Here is an 18,389-nt window from a genome sequence, read left to right as displayed (position 1 = left end):
GATGAGAGGTAGCTGAAGAGATTGTGAGTGTGAGGTGAGGTATTTTAGGGTTATAACTATATATATATATATATATATATAAGGGTATTTTAGTAGCTATACACACACATATATATATATATACATATAACCGGGTCGGGCCAGGTATCCGCGGGTCAGGCAGAAATTGCCATTCCTAAGTGTAGGTGCCCCATCCTCTAGCAAGGAAGGCTAAAGATATGAACGTGGTGCAATCGTGCAAGTTTCACTTCTAAATATACTATGTGGTGCAAGTTTTGCATCAAATTGTTCCACCTATATGTCTCAAGCTTGTACGAGAAGAAATTTACTATGATCAATAACTACATTCATTTCTCTCAAAAAATTGAAACCAGATTTCAAAACCTCAATTATGTTCCAACAATTTAGTATTTTTTTTTTTTTTGTTATTCATAATCCAACAATTCAATAGTTAATAGTAATATTGAAATCACCAATATCTACACTATCTATGATTTGGTGATCTCAACTTTTTTGATATGATACATCAAGAATTGGGGTAGGGAAATTTGAATTATGGACATTTTTGTTGGAAACATCAAGAGGTGCTAATTAAGTTACAAAGTTTTTGACTTGGTGATCTTAATTATAGATAGGTTACGTTCATTCAATTAAATAGTTAAAGAAATTAGGGAATTTCAAATATAGAATATGATGAGATTAAAATTGTCAAAAGAAAAAGATGAAACAATTCTTAAACTTAAGAATTTAGAGAATTAGTGACAATTATAATAACTAAGCAAAGAGACTCGTTAAAAAAAAGTAATTCTTAAACTTAAAGAATTTAGGGAATTAGTGACAATTATAATAACTAAGCAAAGAGACTTATTAGAAAAAAGGTTTCAAGGACAATTTTTGATTCTATAACATGTGGCCTTGTTTAATGTCACTCTATGAACAATATTTTTCATAACTTTTTTTCAAAAATCTAGTAAATAATTTCGTTTTTTTTTTTTTTTTTTTATAAAAAAAGTAAAAAACTACAGTGATACAAAAAAGGTGCATGAATATCACATTGAAACTAGACAAATATAAAATATACGTAACCTAAAGTAACAAAAATCTTGGCCAAAAATAAATCTCCACCCTTCCTTTAGATGACAACGTAGGCCCCAAAAGAGGACAATTCTAAAGAAAAAGGAAAATAGCGGCTGGCACGGTTTGAATCCGATACGGTTATAAAAAGAAAAAGAAAAAACGTAACGTGGCAAACTTGGATTGGGTAAAGGAAGGACACGTGATACCCGTTAGTACCTTCTGTTCTGTGAGACTGTGACCAGTGGTTGAAAGATAAACATATGATATGAATATCATTCTGAAGAGTTTGGGTCGTCTGTATATGTGTTAGGGTTTTATCATTTGGGGCTTAGGGTTTCCAATTTCAATTTTTATTTTTTATTCAAAATCGCAAATGGAGACTTCTCTCAGATATGGTGGTTATTCCAATTCTCTACGAATCCACGCCAAGGAAAAATTGCCAATCGACTCCAATACCTACTTGCAGGTACTCTCCTTCTCTCATTCCTTTTCCTCCATGCCGTGTTTGGTTACACTGAAATGTATTTGAAAAATGAGATTAAAGTTAGGCCATTTTTGTCAGGGGAATGTTAGTGCCTTTTGATTGGATTTTTGGGTACTATACAATCTGCTATTGCTGCTCCTATTTTTACTTTTTTTGTGCGATTGAACTGAAATGCTGGAAAGTTCTTAGACAAAGTTCAGTGGATAATTTTTTTAGTACATTTTTTTTTGCAATTAGATTTCGGGTTGGACACCTTGGTCGGGTTGTCTTCACCTATGTCTGGCTAAGTTTGTGGTTTGATGTTATGTAGACTGCTATATGTACTAGTGTTTCCCAATTCTCCAATTCTTGAAATTTGGAGCTTTTGTATTACTGCTATGACACAGTAATCATGTTTAGTAATTGGGGTTTTGTGGCATTACTTTTTTTTTTTTTTTTCAACTTGGGTTTCTCCGCCTAGGGAGTAAGAGCACTTGCATCAGTCCTTGTGAATTGGCCTGAATGCAAGATTTTGGCCAATTAACCTTAAAAATCACCCACATTGGTCTGACAAAAGTTATGCATCTATGGTCCATTTTCCATTTTAGTTACAGTAATGGTGTAAATTTACATGGCTACAAACTATAGCTATGTATTTTAGCATTTTTGATTCTTTCTTTATGTTTTCCAAGGATGAAGGAAGAGAGTGGATGGTAGTTGTGATGTGAGAGAGAAACAATTAAAAAATCAAGAAATATTGATATTTTGATAAAATTAACAATTGAATAAATAATCCCGTTGTGGGTGTTTTTGAAAAATGGTTATGTAAAATAGAAAAAGAAGATTTTTATGCTAAAATAGACATACATTTTTATATGAGTTGATGCGAATGCTCTAAAATTGAAAGTCATAATCAAGTATAAGTGCTATTTCAAACTTGTTTATTGATCCTGTTTTATTTATTTATATCCTTTGTATTTGTTTGGCTCAGGTCCATGGAGAGCTAGATACAAGAATTGGAGCTCCGAGTTATTTTAGTGCAGTGATAAGGCATTTCTACCCAGAAGTGTGTTTCGACTTAATGATTGCAGTGATGGCTTAAGATTGTTTTATGTGCATTTTTTTTTAATTGTTAAACTATAATCAATACATTCAATTGTAGTTATCAGCAAGCCTTGGGGTTGGTGCACAATATGATAGGCGTGAGAAGCTACGGTACAGTGTACGTGGAAAAAAGTCATTTCCAGTCACAACTAATGGCCTGTTAAGCTTTAATATTAAGGGAAAATGTGATGTGGACAAAGAATTTAAAGAGGTTAGTGTTTTCTATGGGGTTTGTGAAATTTTTCGCCTTTCTGGTGTGAACCTTTTTTTTTCATATAGCTTTTGAAGCAATAGATTGTAATGAATATGTTCTTATGCCACAAATATGTCATTATGCTTTGGCAGACAAAGTCAAGAGCAGCTGCTGAATTTTCTTGGAGTGTATTCAATTTTCAGAAGGAGCAAGACGTCAGGCTAAAACTTGGCTATGAAGTGCTTGAAAAGGTATATTTTTGGCTAAAACTTATTACTGAGACTCAAAACATGTACATTTTTGGAGCCCTTGTAGAGAACCTTCAGCTAGCATTTTATGTATGTCCCATGATACCTGATGCCTAGATCTTTAATATTCCAATTTTTATTGTTGTTCTATTGTCCATTCTTGATGGTGTTCATTCCTCAAAGTCAATTTTTAGTGACAAGAATGCTTAATGTGTAAAGGGATTGCTTGTGCTGAAATATTGGATTTTTCGTCTAGTCTTATAAATTTTGTTGATTGAATTATAATTTTACTCAATACCTAAAAATTACAGTTGTACTGTAAAGGCTTCAAATTCATTTCACCTCTTGGCCTTCACCTTGTGTTTTCTTGTTTTTAAAGGTTGCATTTATTCACTATCTGATACTGATACTATTCTTTTTTGTTTTGAAATCTTTTATTTCAGGTTCCGTATCTGCAGATCAGGGAAAACAATTGGACTTTCAATGCTGATGTTAATGGTAGATGGAATGTGAGATTTGACTTGTGAGAAACAGAGCTTCAATATTTTGAAGGTGAGAGATGTACCTTTAGAACACATGTTACTTTGTATTCTGTTGGACAGCCCACAAGCAGACGCTGATTATTGTTTAATGAAACTGCAATTTTCAAAAGCCCAATGATTGAATTTTATTTATTTATTTATGTTTATTCTGTCCAAAATTCAGCCTCCCAAGGCAGCTACAGTCTATAATGGTTTAGATTTTGCTGTCCATCTGGGAAGGGGCCTACTTGTCACCCACATTTTAGGCTGAATTGCTTTTGTTAAGGTCAATTGAGTCATTAGAAAGTGACCGTGCAGGGGTATCTTGAGCCATGGAGAGTGACGTAGTTGATTGAATTTGAAGGACATACAGATTCAGTAAGGGTATGGATCATCATGACATTGACGTTCGTATGTGGTGGTATTCAAATGAATATTGATTATTTATACAGAAACTGTTAAATGCTATTTATTACATAGTAACCACTCTTCGTAATATATCACTACTTTATAGTACCATGAACTCAATGTGGACAAGCACTGTATTGGAATTCAAAGCTGCCTTTAAAAAGGAAAATATAGAAGCAATGCTCTTATAAAAAATGGAAGCACTGCTTTGGAGGATTCAGAGTGTGTAGATCTTTCTCCACTCATAGATTTTATACTAGTATAACTATTTTTGTATTCAGTGCACATGGTGAATGCGATCTTTGTAATTGTGAAACTTTCCTTGGATGCAGATTTTTATCTTTCCATTATAGCTTATACAAATTGAACATTTACTCTACACTGACAAGAAGAGGCTTATGATACATGTGTCAGTAAGCCAACTTATATTGATCTTCACCCTGACTAGGAAGTGACCTGTGTGATTTGTATTAATTTTCACTTGATTTTAGTAGTGCTTAATTTAAAAATGCATATAGTTTTACAGACTGGGATTGGGTCCAGTGCTCTAGTGCATTGGACCCAAGCTTTGACCCTAGTTTTACTGAGATTCAACATGAAGTCCAAGATGCTAATAATGTAAAATAATGCTTTTTTATTTTTTTTCGAAGCAGACACGTGAATTGTGATTTGTGAGGTAGGGCCATATTTGTCTCATAAGTCATAACCATGTACTGGAGCTGAAATGCTGAACTCTGGACCAGCAACTCAGTAAGCTCAAACAAGAAGAGTTGTTCAATTCGTATTTGGAAACTCTCTAACCTAGAGAATGGTGTTGAAAAGTAATTAAATTGTTAGTATAAGATTCTATAAAATATAAATTTTTTATTTGACATATATTAGAGCAGTTCGTCCCTATATAACATAAATGTTTTGTTCCTGCTGTCTCATAAAAAGCTAAGAGTGATACCGAAACAGTGAGAATAATACTTTAGGAGTTTGTTGCAAATTAACAAAATTTGACATGGTTCTGCCCCATTCTAATTTCCTGACAGGGCTGATTATATGCGATGGAAGGAATGGAAATATTCTTTACTTGTCTCAAATGTTATAGAGAGATGAGGAATGTTTCTATTTGATTAAATTGCACCTTGTTTTCTTAAAGTATGTGGTCATTTTGTTTTGTCTCTAAAGCTTAAAGTTTAAACATTTAGATTTTGGATCCGAAAAGTATAATACGCTTTGATATGTGTCCCTTTATCAATACCTATTGTTGGGGCAGTTGTTAAATTCCAACTAAGCTGAAAACAATGTAGTTTTGATTTACAGTATTAAACTACATCCTGTAAACTATGCTGTTTTGAGCACATAAAAATTATATTAATTTTTTTTTTCTAGTAAATTACTATTTTTTTGGTTTTTATTTTTATTTATTTAAATTTTCTCTCTATACCCATCGAATCCCTACCCATCCATCCACAATTATTGCCACCAACCTCCATCAATGCCACCAGTCAAGTCTTGAAGAAACCCATCTTAGCAGCCCTGAATCCCATCAAAACATCTCTATAATCAGCTTTCAAGACTCTTAACAAAGAGAATGATCATTGTATTGTATAAGCAAGTTTGTTAGGTTTCTTTTTCTTGAAAACGAGTCCTCTATTTATACTTGAGGCCCTTGACAGTTAGGTGAGAGACTGACAATTGTTCATTTCACGTGTTTCTCTTCTTGGGCTTAAATGACAATTGTCATGGAGTTAAATGTTGTTTGTAATGGTTTCTGTTGGGGTTAAAATAATTCTTTGTGGGATGAAATAGTCGCACAGTAAGAAACGCACAACTGAAAAGGTGTAGGTGATGTGGTGCCCCCAGTAAAAATAATTGAAAACTAGGAGTAATGCTAGGATGTTGACAAGTGGAGTTAATCAAGTAATACTCGAATAGTTGAGGGCAGGGTGGAGCAATTCCCTCAACGTAGTTAAGGGCCTTGAGCAATTTTAGAAACACAGATTTGCAAAAGCGACACATGGCATTGATGCAGTTAACTTTGGAATAATTGCCTCAAAGAAGTTGTAAGAGGTTTACTGCAGGGCTGGCCCAATAAAATTTGGAGCCTAAGGCAAAAATTTTATATGGGGCCTTTTTATATGTAAACGTTAATTAAATAAAATTATATAATACTAATTAAATTAAGACTAATTTGATGTAAATACAGAAATTGATGAATAATACTAGTTAAACTAATATTAATTTCATATAGAAGATTGAATATTATAATTGAATCAAAAGGAACTTATTTTAACTTGGATATATGATTATGCATAGTTAAGTACAATTGTAATCTAAATTTTAATTTTATATATTCTTTTTAAGAGAAAGAGATAGATAGATATTATTTGGTGTGTGGCTTAGTAGGAGATTAGTCGTCATTAATGATTTATCACATTTGCTGCATTTTATTTGAAACATCTTAGGGTTTCAATTGGGTTAAATTTTTATTGGTCTCCTATTTTAAAAGCCTTATTAGAAATGAAAAAGAAAAATACTAAAAATATTACAAAATGTTCACAATAAATGTGATTATGACTGTAATTGATGAACTTCAACAACTTAATTTATTTGTGTTTGAATTACTTTTTTATGTGATTGGTGATATGTCAATTAAATTTATAGTAAAATTTGTGGTATCTTTAGCATCATTCTTAAAAAAAAGTACCAATTATTTAAAAAATGTTATATTTTTATAAAATTTTGGATATTTTACTAAGGGAGATGGGGCCTTTTTTTAATAGGGAAATTTTTTATTTGTTGTGGGGCTTTAGGCCTAGGCCTAAGTTGCCTAGCCCTTGAGCCGGCACTGGTTTACTGAGAATAGTTGAAAATTTGGAAAGTGTCATTAACAATTAGCAAGGAAACACATGGAAGGCATAAACTGATAAATGATAATAACCGCTAAAATCTTAAGTATTAATAGAGGCATATTCTACAGAAAATAACACCGCGAATACACTAAAAAATTTGTTGAGATCATTTGTACTTTGTTTTGTAGGAGATATTGTAGTTCTTAGGAGTAGTGAAGAATTTATGTTTGTAAGTGCTTTCCGTGAACTTTGTGATCAAGTTTAATTAAGTTTGATTCTTGTATCTAGTTGCTGTGCTTGCTTTCAATTAGTTTGGTTTTAGAATGATGACTAGTATATGGTTTATGTAGTTTACTTTGAATTGAATCACTTTGAATTAGTTTGTTTACTTATATTTCACTTCAAGCCAATTTATTTCGAATTAGATTACTTCAAATCAATTGCATTGGAAATAACTTAGATATCGGTACTTAGTTTCTTAGAAATTGTAGTCATTCTAGTCTTTGTCTTTCATTGTTACTTGCATTACAACAAAGGTCCTCTTAAATGAGGTGTTTCCAAACCTCAAACTCTAATCCACAAAGTTAGATCTCATTTCATGCCAAAATTTTGTCCAAATGGCCAATTTAGGCTTCTGACTTTTGACAAAGACAAAATTATTAGGTATATAGTGTACCTATTTATGTACCAGAACGGAATATTCTGGTTAGAATGGAATGAAAGTCAAAATGTTAATGATAAATGCAAAACAAATAGATGGAAAAAAAATAGTGTTAAAAAAAAAAAAACTTTTGACAAATGTGAACTAATTGAATGGACATGAAATATATATTTTACTGTTTTCTCCACAAGTAATTAGTATTTTTTTTTTAAATGCAAAGATTAAGGAAATAAAAAGGGATCTTCATGATACACATATATACACCATACAGGCAACATATCATACTATTTAGTGATTAATAGGAAATTAGGAATTATCTGTGTAATCTTATGCCATGTTTCAAAGTGTGAAACTATAGTTTTTACTTTTGGCTTTTCTTAACTGATGCATTAGGCACACATTAAATAGATTTCAAAGGGGTCATACCAACATTAGGAAATGGTAAAAGTTAATATTTATTATTAATTGGCTTGACTTTAGGCTAAAAATGGCTCTACTTTCTATAAAAATAGGGATAAAAGCATAAAACCAATTTTAGTGTGCATCCATTTATAGGACTCTTTACATTCTAATGTTACTTTTTTTTTTTTTTTTTGGGTAACATTACTGATACTTATTTTGTCTGGTTAAAGATACAATGGCCGTGGTTTGTATGACACCACCATCCCACTGCCTACATTAACATAACTTATAAATACATCTACCATCCTCTTTTCTTTCTAAAATTTTCAGGAGTACTGACACAATTTTTTGTGTGTTTAGCTTGTATATTATGATTGGTATTAATAAAATAGCAGATCTAAATAAAAGTAGTTTAATCCTAACTTACCAAGCTAACTTTTCCTTAAAAAAGAAAAAGAAAAATTACCAAACTAACTTATAATGCTTCTATCCAATAAGTAATATACTCTACACATTTATAGTATTATGTAGAAGCATAATAAATTCAAATTGAGTATTTTTATATATTTTTAAGTTTAGATACATGTATTTGTATCTAAATATAATTAACACACATTAATAGGAAGATGATTTGCTACAACCAGCTTAACCCATGATTTGATGTCACTTCTTTTTCGTTGCCACCTTATCTTATATGTAGTAATTGCTGCATACAAGGTTGCAGCAAATTGTTTTCCTTCGAATAAGAACACTTGATATGAAATTGATGTCCATTTAAAATCTAAAGATACTAAGATTATATATATATATATATATATATATATACACACACACAAACACTTGGCATTTAATATTAGAGTCTTTAAAAGAATACTTGACCCAAAATTAGAGTGTAATTAAATCAATTTTGGATTCTTGATTGGACTTTCACTTTAATATATTACTATATACTATACAATTAAGTGTTACTATACAAAATTAATTAAAATTTTTATATTCTTCACATTATTCTCTAGGTCTATTTGACTGGGCTTATGTCACTAATGTTGGAAGAATTTATGTTGAATATTTTATATACAATAAAAAATTATCTTCCTTCGCAGAGAACCATACAATATAAAATAATTTCAAAAAAAGGGAAATCCTGAAATATCTCATAAAATCTACATTCCTTTGGAGTTAATTGAAGATGTCATGTCCATTTTTTCTTCCTCCACTTTTTTGGACAGATGTGTAAACATGTAATAACCATTAAGCAGATTCCACGTAGTAAAAAAAAAAAAATTAAGACCCTTTTTCTTGTTGGAATAAGTAAAACTTAAAAAATGATAGAAAAAGTGTGAACAAATCTGGCTTAATAATATTCTTATAAATAAAGTTTTAAATTAGTTTGGAAGTATGCATTATTTAAGAAATACATACAATTGTTTTTAAAAACACTTAAATAGCTAATTAAAAAAGTTATATAATTAAAACTATATATAAATAGTCTCTTCGATTACTTTATTTTCAATAAAGAAAAATAATTCCAAATAAGTTAAACTTTTTTCCTATTCTTATTCCACAAGAGAAAGTAGCAATAGTAGGGTAATAAATCATAATAAATTAATTGGACCAAAAACAGGAACTGGAGTCAAAATAAATTAAAAAATAAAACAATAACCTTACTAAACTAAAAGTCACTACTACACTTACTGACTCACTATCAAACTACTATAAATAAAATCATAAACTAGTACTTAACATTACATACACACATATACGTAAAACATTACACACGCGCCAACACTCTCTCTCTCTCTCTCTCCTTAACAGAAAACAAACAAACAACCTCTGAACTCTCTCTCTCTCTGTTTCTTTCACATGACTCGTACTCTGAGATTCCTTAACGACGTGACATCGTCGCCCGAGTCAGTCGAACCGGTAACGGTCGACTCAGACTTCGTGGTAATCCTCGCAGCTCTCCTCTGCGCTTTAATTTGTGTGTTGGGTCTCATCGCCGTAGCTCGCTGCGCCTGGCTCCGCCGCCTCTCCTCCTCCTCCACAACAACAACAACAACCCAATCACCACCACAAGCTGCAGCGATACCGACCTTTGTTCCTCCGTCTACATCTCTGGCCAACAAGGGGTTGAAAAAGAAGATCCTAAAGTCTCTCCCGAAGCTGACCTTCACGGCCGACTCGGCCTCCAAGTTCTCTTCCGAGTGCGCGATCTGCTTGTCCGAGTTCGCCACCGGAGACCAGATCCTCGTACTCCCTCAGTGTAGCCATGGCTTCCACGTGGCGTGCATCGAGACCTGGCTTGGGTCCCACTCCTCATGCCCTTCCTGCCGTCAGATCCTCGTCGTCGCCACGTGTCACAAGTGCGTTGCACCTCAACCTGACCCCAGATTCAAGGACCCACATCCTCAAGATGATGCTTATAGGTTCTTGCCCTAGACCCACCCCTAGTCCCCAACTAGGGGATTGAATTTAATTTCTCCAAAATTAAAATTTTTTTTTTTAACTTTCTTTCTGTTTTTTTGATGAGAAAAACTTTCTTAGTATTTATAGTGGTTGTGTTGGAAAAGGAAAATTAAGGTGGGTTTGGATGATTATGAATTCCTCTGTAAAATTAGATTTGGTGTATGCATGTAATTACTACTTGTTATAATTTATGTACTAAAAAGGTTTCAAATTGTTATATTAATGAAAGAATTATGATGTAATTATCTGCTTTTAGCTCACAAATTATAATAAAGGAAAAAATGTGTTGGACGTTGGAACTTCTTGCAACACAAGACAACCTAACTTTACAGCTAATCAGAGCTTTGTTTTAATAAAGAAATTGTTACCATTTTGTTAACGCTGGCACCGTGGTAGTTGACTGATTTCGGGAAGGAATGTATTCCCAATTCCAATTCGTGTTTTAACCGACTACAGCTGTGTTAAAAAGAAATACTAAATAATAATAATAATTTGTCTGTCAATGTCAGCCGTCAAGAGAGTGCATCAAACCCATTATTAATTCGACAAAAACGACCCAACCTATCCCGACATTTCTCATTGGTTTTGGTGGGTCAGTGAGTCGGGTTAGATTTGAATTTTATTTTAAATTTCATATTGATAGTTTTTTCAACTCATCATGTATAACCTAACTCACCCTGAATATAAGTTTATTTTGTTTTACTATTATTTAATTTTTTTAAAAATAATTTTATTGGTTTCGATATTTAGAATTAATTTTGATGAGTTTGGAAATTTGGTATATAATTTAAGAATATTATATAGATTATAATAGTTAATTGTAAAATTAGTTTTTTTACCCAAATCAACTTAACCTGATCAATGTGGGTTGGGTTGGGTTAAAAAATTCTCAACTCGACATGGTCAGGTTCGATTAAAAAACCTTCCAACTTGACTCAATCCTACTTATGCACATCTCTAGTTAACAAGAAAGTATACTGTGTTTCGATAATACCAACTTAGTATCTGTTTTGGTATTTTCTTCCTAATAAATAATAAATGAGTGACACCTGTTTCAAAAAATCACATATGTACGACACCGAGATCCTAGGCCCATACAGGCCCTAGGCCCAGTCCCATACAGGCCCTGGGCCCAATCCCACACAGGCCCTGGGCCGAGTCCCATACCAGCCTTGGGCAAAGGTCCAGCCGTCCTGCGCCCTTCTTGGAGCTTCCTTCATGTACGAACAAGCGTAGGGTATTGAATTCCGAGAGGTGATCGGACAAACGTTCCCGGTCAAATATACGAACTGTTCCCGGGAAATTGTGATATTCCCAGGGAACTGAGTTGCCGAACATAGTCGGTCAAGATGGAGCCAAGTTCCAAGATCATAAATGCTGCACCGCCCTTGCACCTAAACATCCACTTTAATAAGATAATATTGGACCTCCAGTAGCACTAACGGTGGCTGTAATCATAATCTTCCCACTAACCTTAGCTATAAATAGAAGAAAGTTGGGAGAAGAAGGGGTTCAGAAAAATGGAGAGAAAACAGACAAGGAGAGAGTATAAATTGAGTGTTGCTTTGAGTCTCTCTGCCGAGAACGACCCATTGTAGGAAATCCTTAAGCCCACTACAAATAAATTGTGAGCCCAAGTAACCTAAGGCCCAGAAGTCTTGTACTTGGTTCCTACAACATTAGACTACTCCAATAAATTAATCACAATTTTCTATACCATCGGGAAGATAAATTAATCATTTATTGGAGTAGTTTGATATGATTTTTTGAAATAAGTGTCACTCATTTATTGGGTAGGAAATATTAAAACAGACACTGAATTGGTATTACCGAAACATGATATACTTTCTCCTAGTTAATGTCGATAAATTTGCAACTTTGTACATGTAATTGAATTTCTTTTAATCTGATACTCTATTTTATTTTTCTTGGTCAGAAAAACTTGAAACTTCATTTATTTTTATAATTTAATAGCTACAATGGTCGGAGAAAGAGAACTTCAAATTCATATTCTCCCAATAAAGAAAAACAAATCAAAAGACACTAAAAATTAAAAGATTTTAAGGGTTCGTTTCGATACAGCTGAAAACTGAAAACTAAAACTAAAAATTGAAAAATACTGTAACAAAATAATTTTTAAATGTGTGGATAATACCATGGGACCCATTTTTAATAAAAAAGTTGCTGAAAAATGAAATTTGTGTGTTCGTAAATAGTGCATGGTATGCACTGATTTGTTGAAAAGAGTGAGAAAAGTCAAACTTTGTGGCTACTATTCATGCACAGTAGCCGTAAGTCTCACAAACGCGTGCAAAAAAAAAAAAAAAAAACACCAGATGCAGACTTGCTGGGTTTTTTAGCCCAATCCAAATGTAACCTAAACCAAACTTTATTTAGTTGAAATGGAAGAGAACCTTATTTGAAATTTTAAAAAATTGGCTTTTGCATAATCTCTAAGGCTCTACCCTTCTGCAACGGGGTGAGAATTCACATGAAAAAGCTTTTTCTAATCTTATTAATTAGATTCGATTCTTGAAAATTTAATGTAAGCTTCTAGTAACGATGGTAACATGACCCCAACACCCCAACCCAAAAGCAAAACGAAGAAAAAAGTAAGCATATATTGATGGGAGATAATTACTCCTACACCTAGCCATGGGAAGAGCACCTATGTGTGATTTAATTTAGTGTGGGCCATGGAATCAAGAACAATGTATGGGGGACCCAAAGCAAAGGAATCCACCTAACGTTTTGAAAGGAACCCACTAACTAAGGGTTTGTCTATAATGTCAACATTTCCTTTTACTCCCACCACCAACTTCCGACTCATGAACTTGTTGTTCTTATTTAATTGTTTTGACAAGTTGAGCTCTAAAAATCAACGGCGTTGTTCTATTCAATTGGAATTTCTATGGGCTAGTCTCGAGTGGTGAGTGGGAGACTCTATAGCCCTTTGCTTCTATTTCCGATTCGAGTAACTCTTAGCAAGTAGCAACAATAATACTAACTTTATATATAATAAGAAAAAAAAGTTAATAGATACTCTAAGTATATTGATTAAAAAATTAATCTGTAATATTGATAGTTGCATATATCAAAATTTCATCAATTTCTTCTTCCGCCCGCATCAAAATTCAAACAGAAGGAGATGTAAAGAAGACAAAAACACCCACATAAAGACCCATAATTCATAATACGGTAATTAATGTGGATTATGGAAGCTAAGATTTAGGAGTTAGATTAAGAGAGTCATTATCGAACATGTCCATTCCAAGTCCAACCTTTAGGATTATATTTATAAAGTACATTTCCGTTTAGGGTGTCGACATTTGAGAACGGCCAAAGTGGAAAAACTATCAGGAAAAATACAAAAGAAAAAATATCACTATGAATTAGGAAAAGGCTTTTCACAATGGCCATTACATTGGAAATTGGGAGATAGGCTAATGTATAACGTAGTTAGTGCCTTATTTAGCAATATTGGGTTGGTTGATTGAGTTCATCGAGAAGCAAACTTGTTCTTATTATATTATATATAGTCACGCACTAACTAACAACAATTAATAAATTAATAACATAATTCAACAAAAATATACTATTGGTAAATATACTTTGCTTCATGATCTTAAAAGCGATTCATTATTCAAAAAAACTATTATCTCCAATTCTCCATTCTTGTCCAGTTGTCCTGACCTAAGTCCTAACGAAGATAGTGTAAGACCAATAACTTATTCGAGATAATAGTTAATATTTCTTTATTGAAAAAACCATTTATTCCTTTGTCTTTAGACCGTCAAATAAAATAATTGGGTGGGTCACCTAAGTACGGGAATAACCAATTAGGTGGGGGTCATGTGTACAATTATGATTCTGATAATACTACTACAAAAGTGATATCAACAAAGCACAACTTTTTCAAGCTCAATATATTTTCCAGAAAATCTTGTGGGTTACTACTTACTACACCTTTTCATTGTTTAATAATTCTACACATTACTGTTATGGTGGCTGTGCTCCTCAACTCCCACTATCAATGACAATGGTGTGTTTGATTTCGACAATTTGAACCCATTATATATACATCTATCATATATAGTACTGTTTAGGAAAAGAGAATTTCTATTTTCTTTTAAGAAATGAAAAGAAAAGAAAAGAAAAGAAAAGAAAAGAAAGGCTACGAGTTGAAATAAAGAGAGACATAGATTTACATAAATCACGTAAAGAGAGCATGCAAATCTTATGAGCCGGGAAAAAGGCCTTTAATGAGTTTTGGTGTTTTCCTTTCCCCCTTTGTTTCCCCATATTTTTAGATCACTACACGCAGCTTGCATGTTTAATTTCATCGTCACCTTCCACTCTCAATTTGCAAATATACTAGAGAGCTCATTTCGGTATATATTTGTTTTCCTTCAACAATGTGAACACCAAAAAGAGGATTTGCAATTCTTCTCCTATTCTAACCATCCATATTATCCGCGCGCTTAATTGTAAAAAAATAAAAATAGAATTTTTCCTCTATTATTAAGTTGAAGATCACAATATATTATTATTATACCCAAAAAAAAAAAAAAAGTTCACAATAAAGAAAATATTTAGGAAAATAACAAAATCTCACAATATTTTCTCAACACTCTTGTTTTGTGTTTTGATGGGTCGGGATATACTTTTTATTTTATTTTGATCTATGATAGATTCACATCTTAGCTTATTATGAAAATTTTGTGAGATTTTATTGTTCATAATCATGACATGCCCATGGAATCTCTTACATCATATATACTTTCTTTTCTTCTTTCACCAAAAAAACATCACATATATTTTCTTGAGTACAACCATAGTTGGTAGTTATTATCACCGTACAATATATAACTATATATATATATATATATATATATATACTTAGCTTAGTGTTATAAACCAATGAAAATAGACTAAAACCAAGGTTTTCAGACCCGAACCGTTCATTGAATCGGAAAAGGGAGAGGTTCAAGATTTTTGAGGTCAAACTGAGGTCGAACCGGGGTCGAACTGTGATGATGTCATAATTAATTTAATAATTAATTAAAGCCTAAATATAGATATTAAATTTATAAAATTAGCAAAATTGACTAATATATCTATATATGTGAGGGAAATTTAATGATTTTCAAGCATATATTTAATAATTAAATAGGAAAGTTAATAAAATAAAATAATAACCATGAAAACATTAAAATTTATGATTAATTTTTGAAGTAAAGCTGAATATTTTTGAAGGATTTTAATTATAATTTTTTTTTATTCATTGTAAGAGATAGATAATTTAATTAAATAGAATAAAATTGTGTTAAGTTGTTTTTATTAAAAAAAAAAAAAAAATTGCTAAAGGGTTGGACCGCATGGTTCTTGCCACCGGTTCGTGTGGTCCAACCCCGGTTTTAGGGGTTTATAGAATTGCCACATATGCCCGGTTCTTTATGCTTAAAAAACTAATTTTCATTCCAGTTCTTAGTTTTCATGGTCCAACCTCCCGGTCTGGTCCGGTTCTGAGAACTATGACTAAAACCAAAACCAACACGGTTAGCTTGTTTGATTTGGCCTCTCTTTTGGTTCATTAACTTATTTCTTTGTGTGCAACTTTCTCTAAAAAAAAAAAGAAAAAGAAAAAGAAAAAAGGGTCAACACACTAAACCGGCCAAGTGCTTGTATACACACTGTTACTCGCACATTTCATGTGCCCACCTAACCCATTAAGGCTATACTGCCAATAGCATTATAGCACAAAATCTAGTGAGGCCAGAAGAGAGTGTGCCGAGAAGAAAACTAACAAGTGGCTTATACTAATCACTCAGTGCATATCAAATACCAAAAGGCCAGGTAAGGCGAATGATCTCCCACGAATGAGGAAAATTATGCGTAATGGCCACTATGTGACTTGTGATGAGCTCCTTTATCTTTCTTTTTAAAAGGTGACAAAGAGATAAAAAGGATCCAAATTTCTACAAAACTTCGGTCATTGGCGGCTCCGTGTAGAGTGCAGGGTGGTCACAACCCTGACTTGGAAAAAAATTAATTATTATATGTAAATTTTAAAAAATTTATAATTTTTAATCCTTAAAAAAATATTTGGGACTATCCTAAATTTTTTTAGGTTCAACATAATTATACTTTGGACGAAATTTAGCAGCAAACTTGATTGTAGATTAAGATTACAACTCCACTCAATTTTTTTTATTAGATGTAAATTTTGGCAAATCCACCGTTTGATTACATTTTTTTTCTTAAATCCTCCATACTTGCAAAATTTCAAAAAGATCAAATATCAATAGCTATGTTATCACTCAAATCTTTAAATTTCAAATTTTTTGTTGTCTAAAATTATACATAAAAAATAAGTTCGTAGATTAAATAGTAAATAACTTTTGATTGACATGAAATTTGACATGTGTTTTAAGAACATAAAGAACATACAATTTAACATTTAAATTGTCAAAATATGTAACCATGTTAATTTGTTTAGTAAGAGTTGTAGCAAAAGCCTAAGAAAATTTTTATGAAACTAAAATTTTGAAAAAGATATAGTTGCAGCATTGATAATAAGACTATCATGTAAAGATTTCAAAATAAAAAAATTCAAAACGGAAATTTTAAGACTTATGTCTTTGTGTGTGCATGTGTTTTTTTTTTTTTTTTTTTTTTATGGTCAATATATAAAGTTCTATTTTTATTAAATTTTGTATAATTTAAGTTTATTAATGACCATCTCGGAAAATATTTCTGAAGCCGCCAATTGGTTGGATACTAGGATTGATTCAATGGATTGTCCTCATCATGTATTAGAAAGAAAACAATTTTGGGCTTTGCTGGGTTTAAAAAATTAGGGGGACTTGAAACATTTCATTTCACACCCAAATGTATTGTATTACTGCAATGTTGTAGTTACTTATATGGAAGGAAATGGTGACAAGCTAGCGATTGAGGTTTATGTGGTATTTGTGAAATTTCAAGTTTAATTTGATCTGGTTTCTTTGACTTTGGAGTTGCATTTCCAGGACTTGATTCATTGAGTATTACATGAACTGATATCATATGTAAAGGTGAAATTAAAGTAAAAGGGACTTTACAAATATAGTATCTATCTATGTGGACAAGCTCTGCATTGGCTTTGGATCTGCCTTTTGCAAAGAAAAACATAGAAGTGATAGAACTGCTTTGGAGGATTAAATGGATAAATCTTTTTTGGCTCTAAGGCTTTAATAGTATAATTATTTCGTACTCAGTGCACATGGATCCAGCTTTTTTACCTTTTAATTGTACCATTATTTGAATTGTGGCTATCCATTGACAAAGGAGGTTCATGGTACGTGTATAAGTTATTTGGTGTGGATAAGTTTTCAAAACTTTTGTCTTTGGTGTGAGTCGTGAGACCCACATTGGTAAGGAGTGATTATAACTCTTTCAATATCTTAAGATATAAGACCTAGTGTGGGATTTATCTTATTTATATCTTGCTCTATCCCGTTACATCTTGCACATGTGAATCCACATCACTTTTACTTTGGGTGTTTTTCTATTCTCCCTTTTTTTTTGGGCTTTTATAGTTGTTTATGATCGTTTAGTTCAGTCTATTGGAAGTTAAATTTCTTTGTAAGCTAACGTGTTAATTTATTATTATCTGACTAAGTCAGTGGCTTATTTAACACACCGTCGTAACATTTACTCATCAAAGTTATTATTTCTTTCTTGATTCGGATTTGCCTTTGCAAAAAAAACATAGACTGTTTTATTTATTTACTGAGTAAAGAAAAACTTAGAACTGCTTTGGAGGATTAAAGTGTATACATCTTTCTTGGCTCTATGACTTTATAGTAAAATTAATTCGTACTCAGTGCCCATGGTTCTAGCCTTTTTATCTTTTCATTGTACCATGTGAACTGTGGCTATCCATTGACAAATGGTACATGTCTAATTGTTGGTGTGGACAAGACGACAAGTACACATCCCCTCTGCTCAGCCCTCCAAGCTGA

General features: G+C 32.3%; 2 protein-coding genes across 3 annotated transcripts; both read left to right on the top strand.

The window, feature by feature from the left end:
* The first annotated feature begins 1,342 nt into the window (after positions 1–1,342).
* Positions 1,343–5,176, top strand: LOC126712615 (outer envelope pore protein 21, chloroplastic). 2 transcript variants are annotated; one of them, XM_050412018.1, is made up of 6 exons: positions 1,343–1,543; positions 2,532–2,606; positions 2,703–2,855; positions 2,990–3,088; positions 3,529–3,637; positions 5,049–5,176. In XM_050412018.1, the coding sequence occupies exons 1-5, from the start codon at positions 1,451–1,453 to the stop codon at positions 3,610–3,612; spliced, it is 504 nt and encodes a 167-aa protein (XP_050267975.1). In that variant the 5' UTR covers positions 1,343–1,450; the 3' UTR covers positions 3,613–3,637; positions 5,049–5,176. The 2 variants fall into 2 exon arrangements, with proteins under 2 accessions (XP_050267975.1, XP_050267974.1); XM_050412017.1 differs by lacking the exon at positions 5,049–5,176 and adding an exon at positions 3,925–4,332.
* A 4,479-nt stretch (positions 5,177–9,655) lies between these two features.
* LOC126712613 (RING-H2 finger protein ATL80) lies at positions 9,656–10,600 on the top strand. Its single transcript, XM_050412015.1, has one exon. It carries the CDS (start codon positions 9,781–9,783, stop codon positions 10,354–10,356), a length of 576 nt encoding a protein of 191 aa, XP_050267972.1. The 5' UTR covers positions 9,656–9,780; the 3' UTR covers positions 10,357–10,600.
* Positions 10,601–18,389: the final 7,789 nt, after the last annotated feature.

Source organism: Quercus robur, chromosome 2 (assembly GCF_932294415.1).
Source record: "Quercus robur chromosome 2, dhQueRobu3.1, whole genome shotgun sequence".
In the NCBI taxonomy this organism is placed as follows: Eukaryota; Viridiplantae; Streptophyta; class Magnoliopsida; order Fagales; family Fagaceae; genus Quercus; species Quercus robur.
Note: the sequence above shows the minus strand (reverse complement) of the source record. Positions and strands in the feature narration are given on the sequence as shown.

What these genes read in the sequence shown, in the direction of transcription:
- LOC126712613 (XM_050412015.1), top strand. Translation starts at nt 9,781, where the DNA reads ATGACTCGTACTCTGAGATTCCTTAACGACGTGACATCGTCGCCCGAG.
- LOC126712615 (XM_050412018.1), top strand. Translation starts at nt 1,451, where the DNA reads ATGGAGACTTCTCTCAGATATGGTGGTTATTCCAATTCTCTACGAATC. An exon ending in TGGACAAAGAATTTAAAGAG is followed by an intron (nt 2,856 to 2,989) that starts GTTAGTGTTTTC and finishes ATGCTTTGGCAG; the next exon opens with ACAAAGTCAAGAGCAGCTGC. An exon ending in GCTATGAAGTGCTTGAAAAG is followed by an intron (nt 3,089 to 3,528) that starts GTATATTTTTGG and finishes CTTTTATTTCAG; the next exon opens with GTTCCGTATCTGCAGATCAG.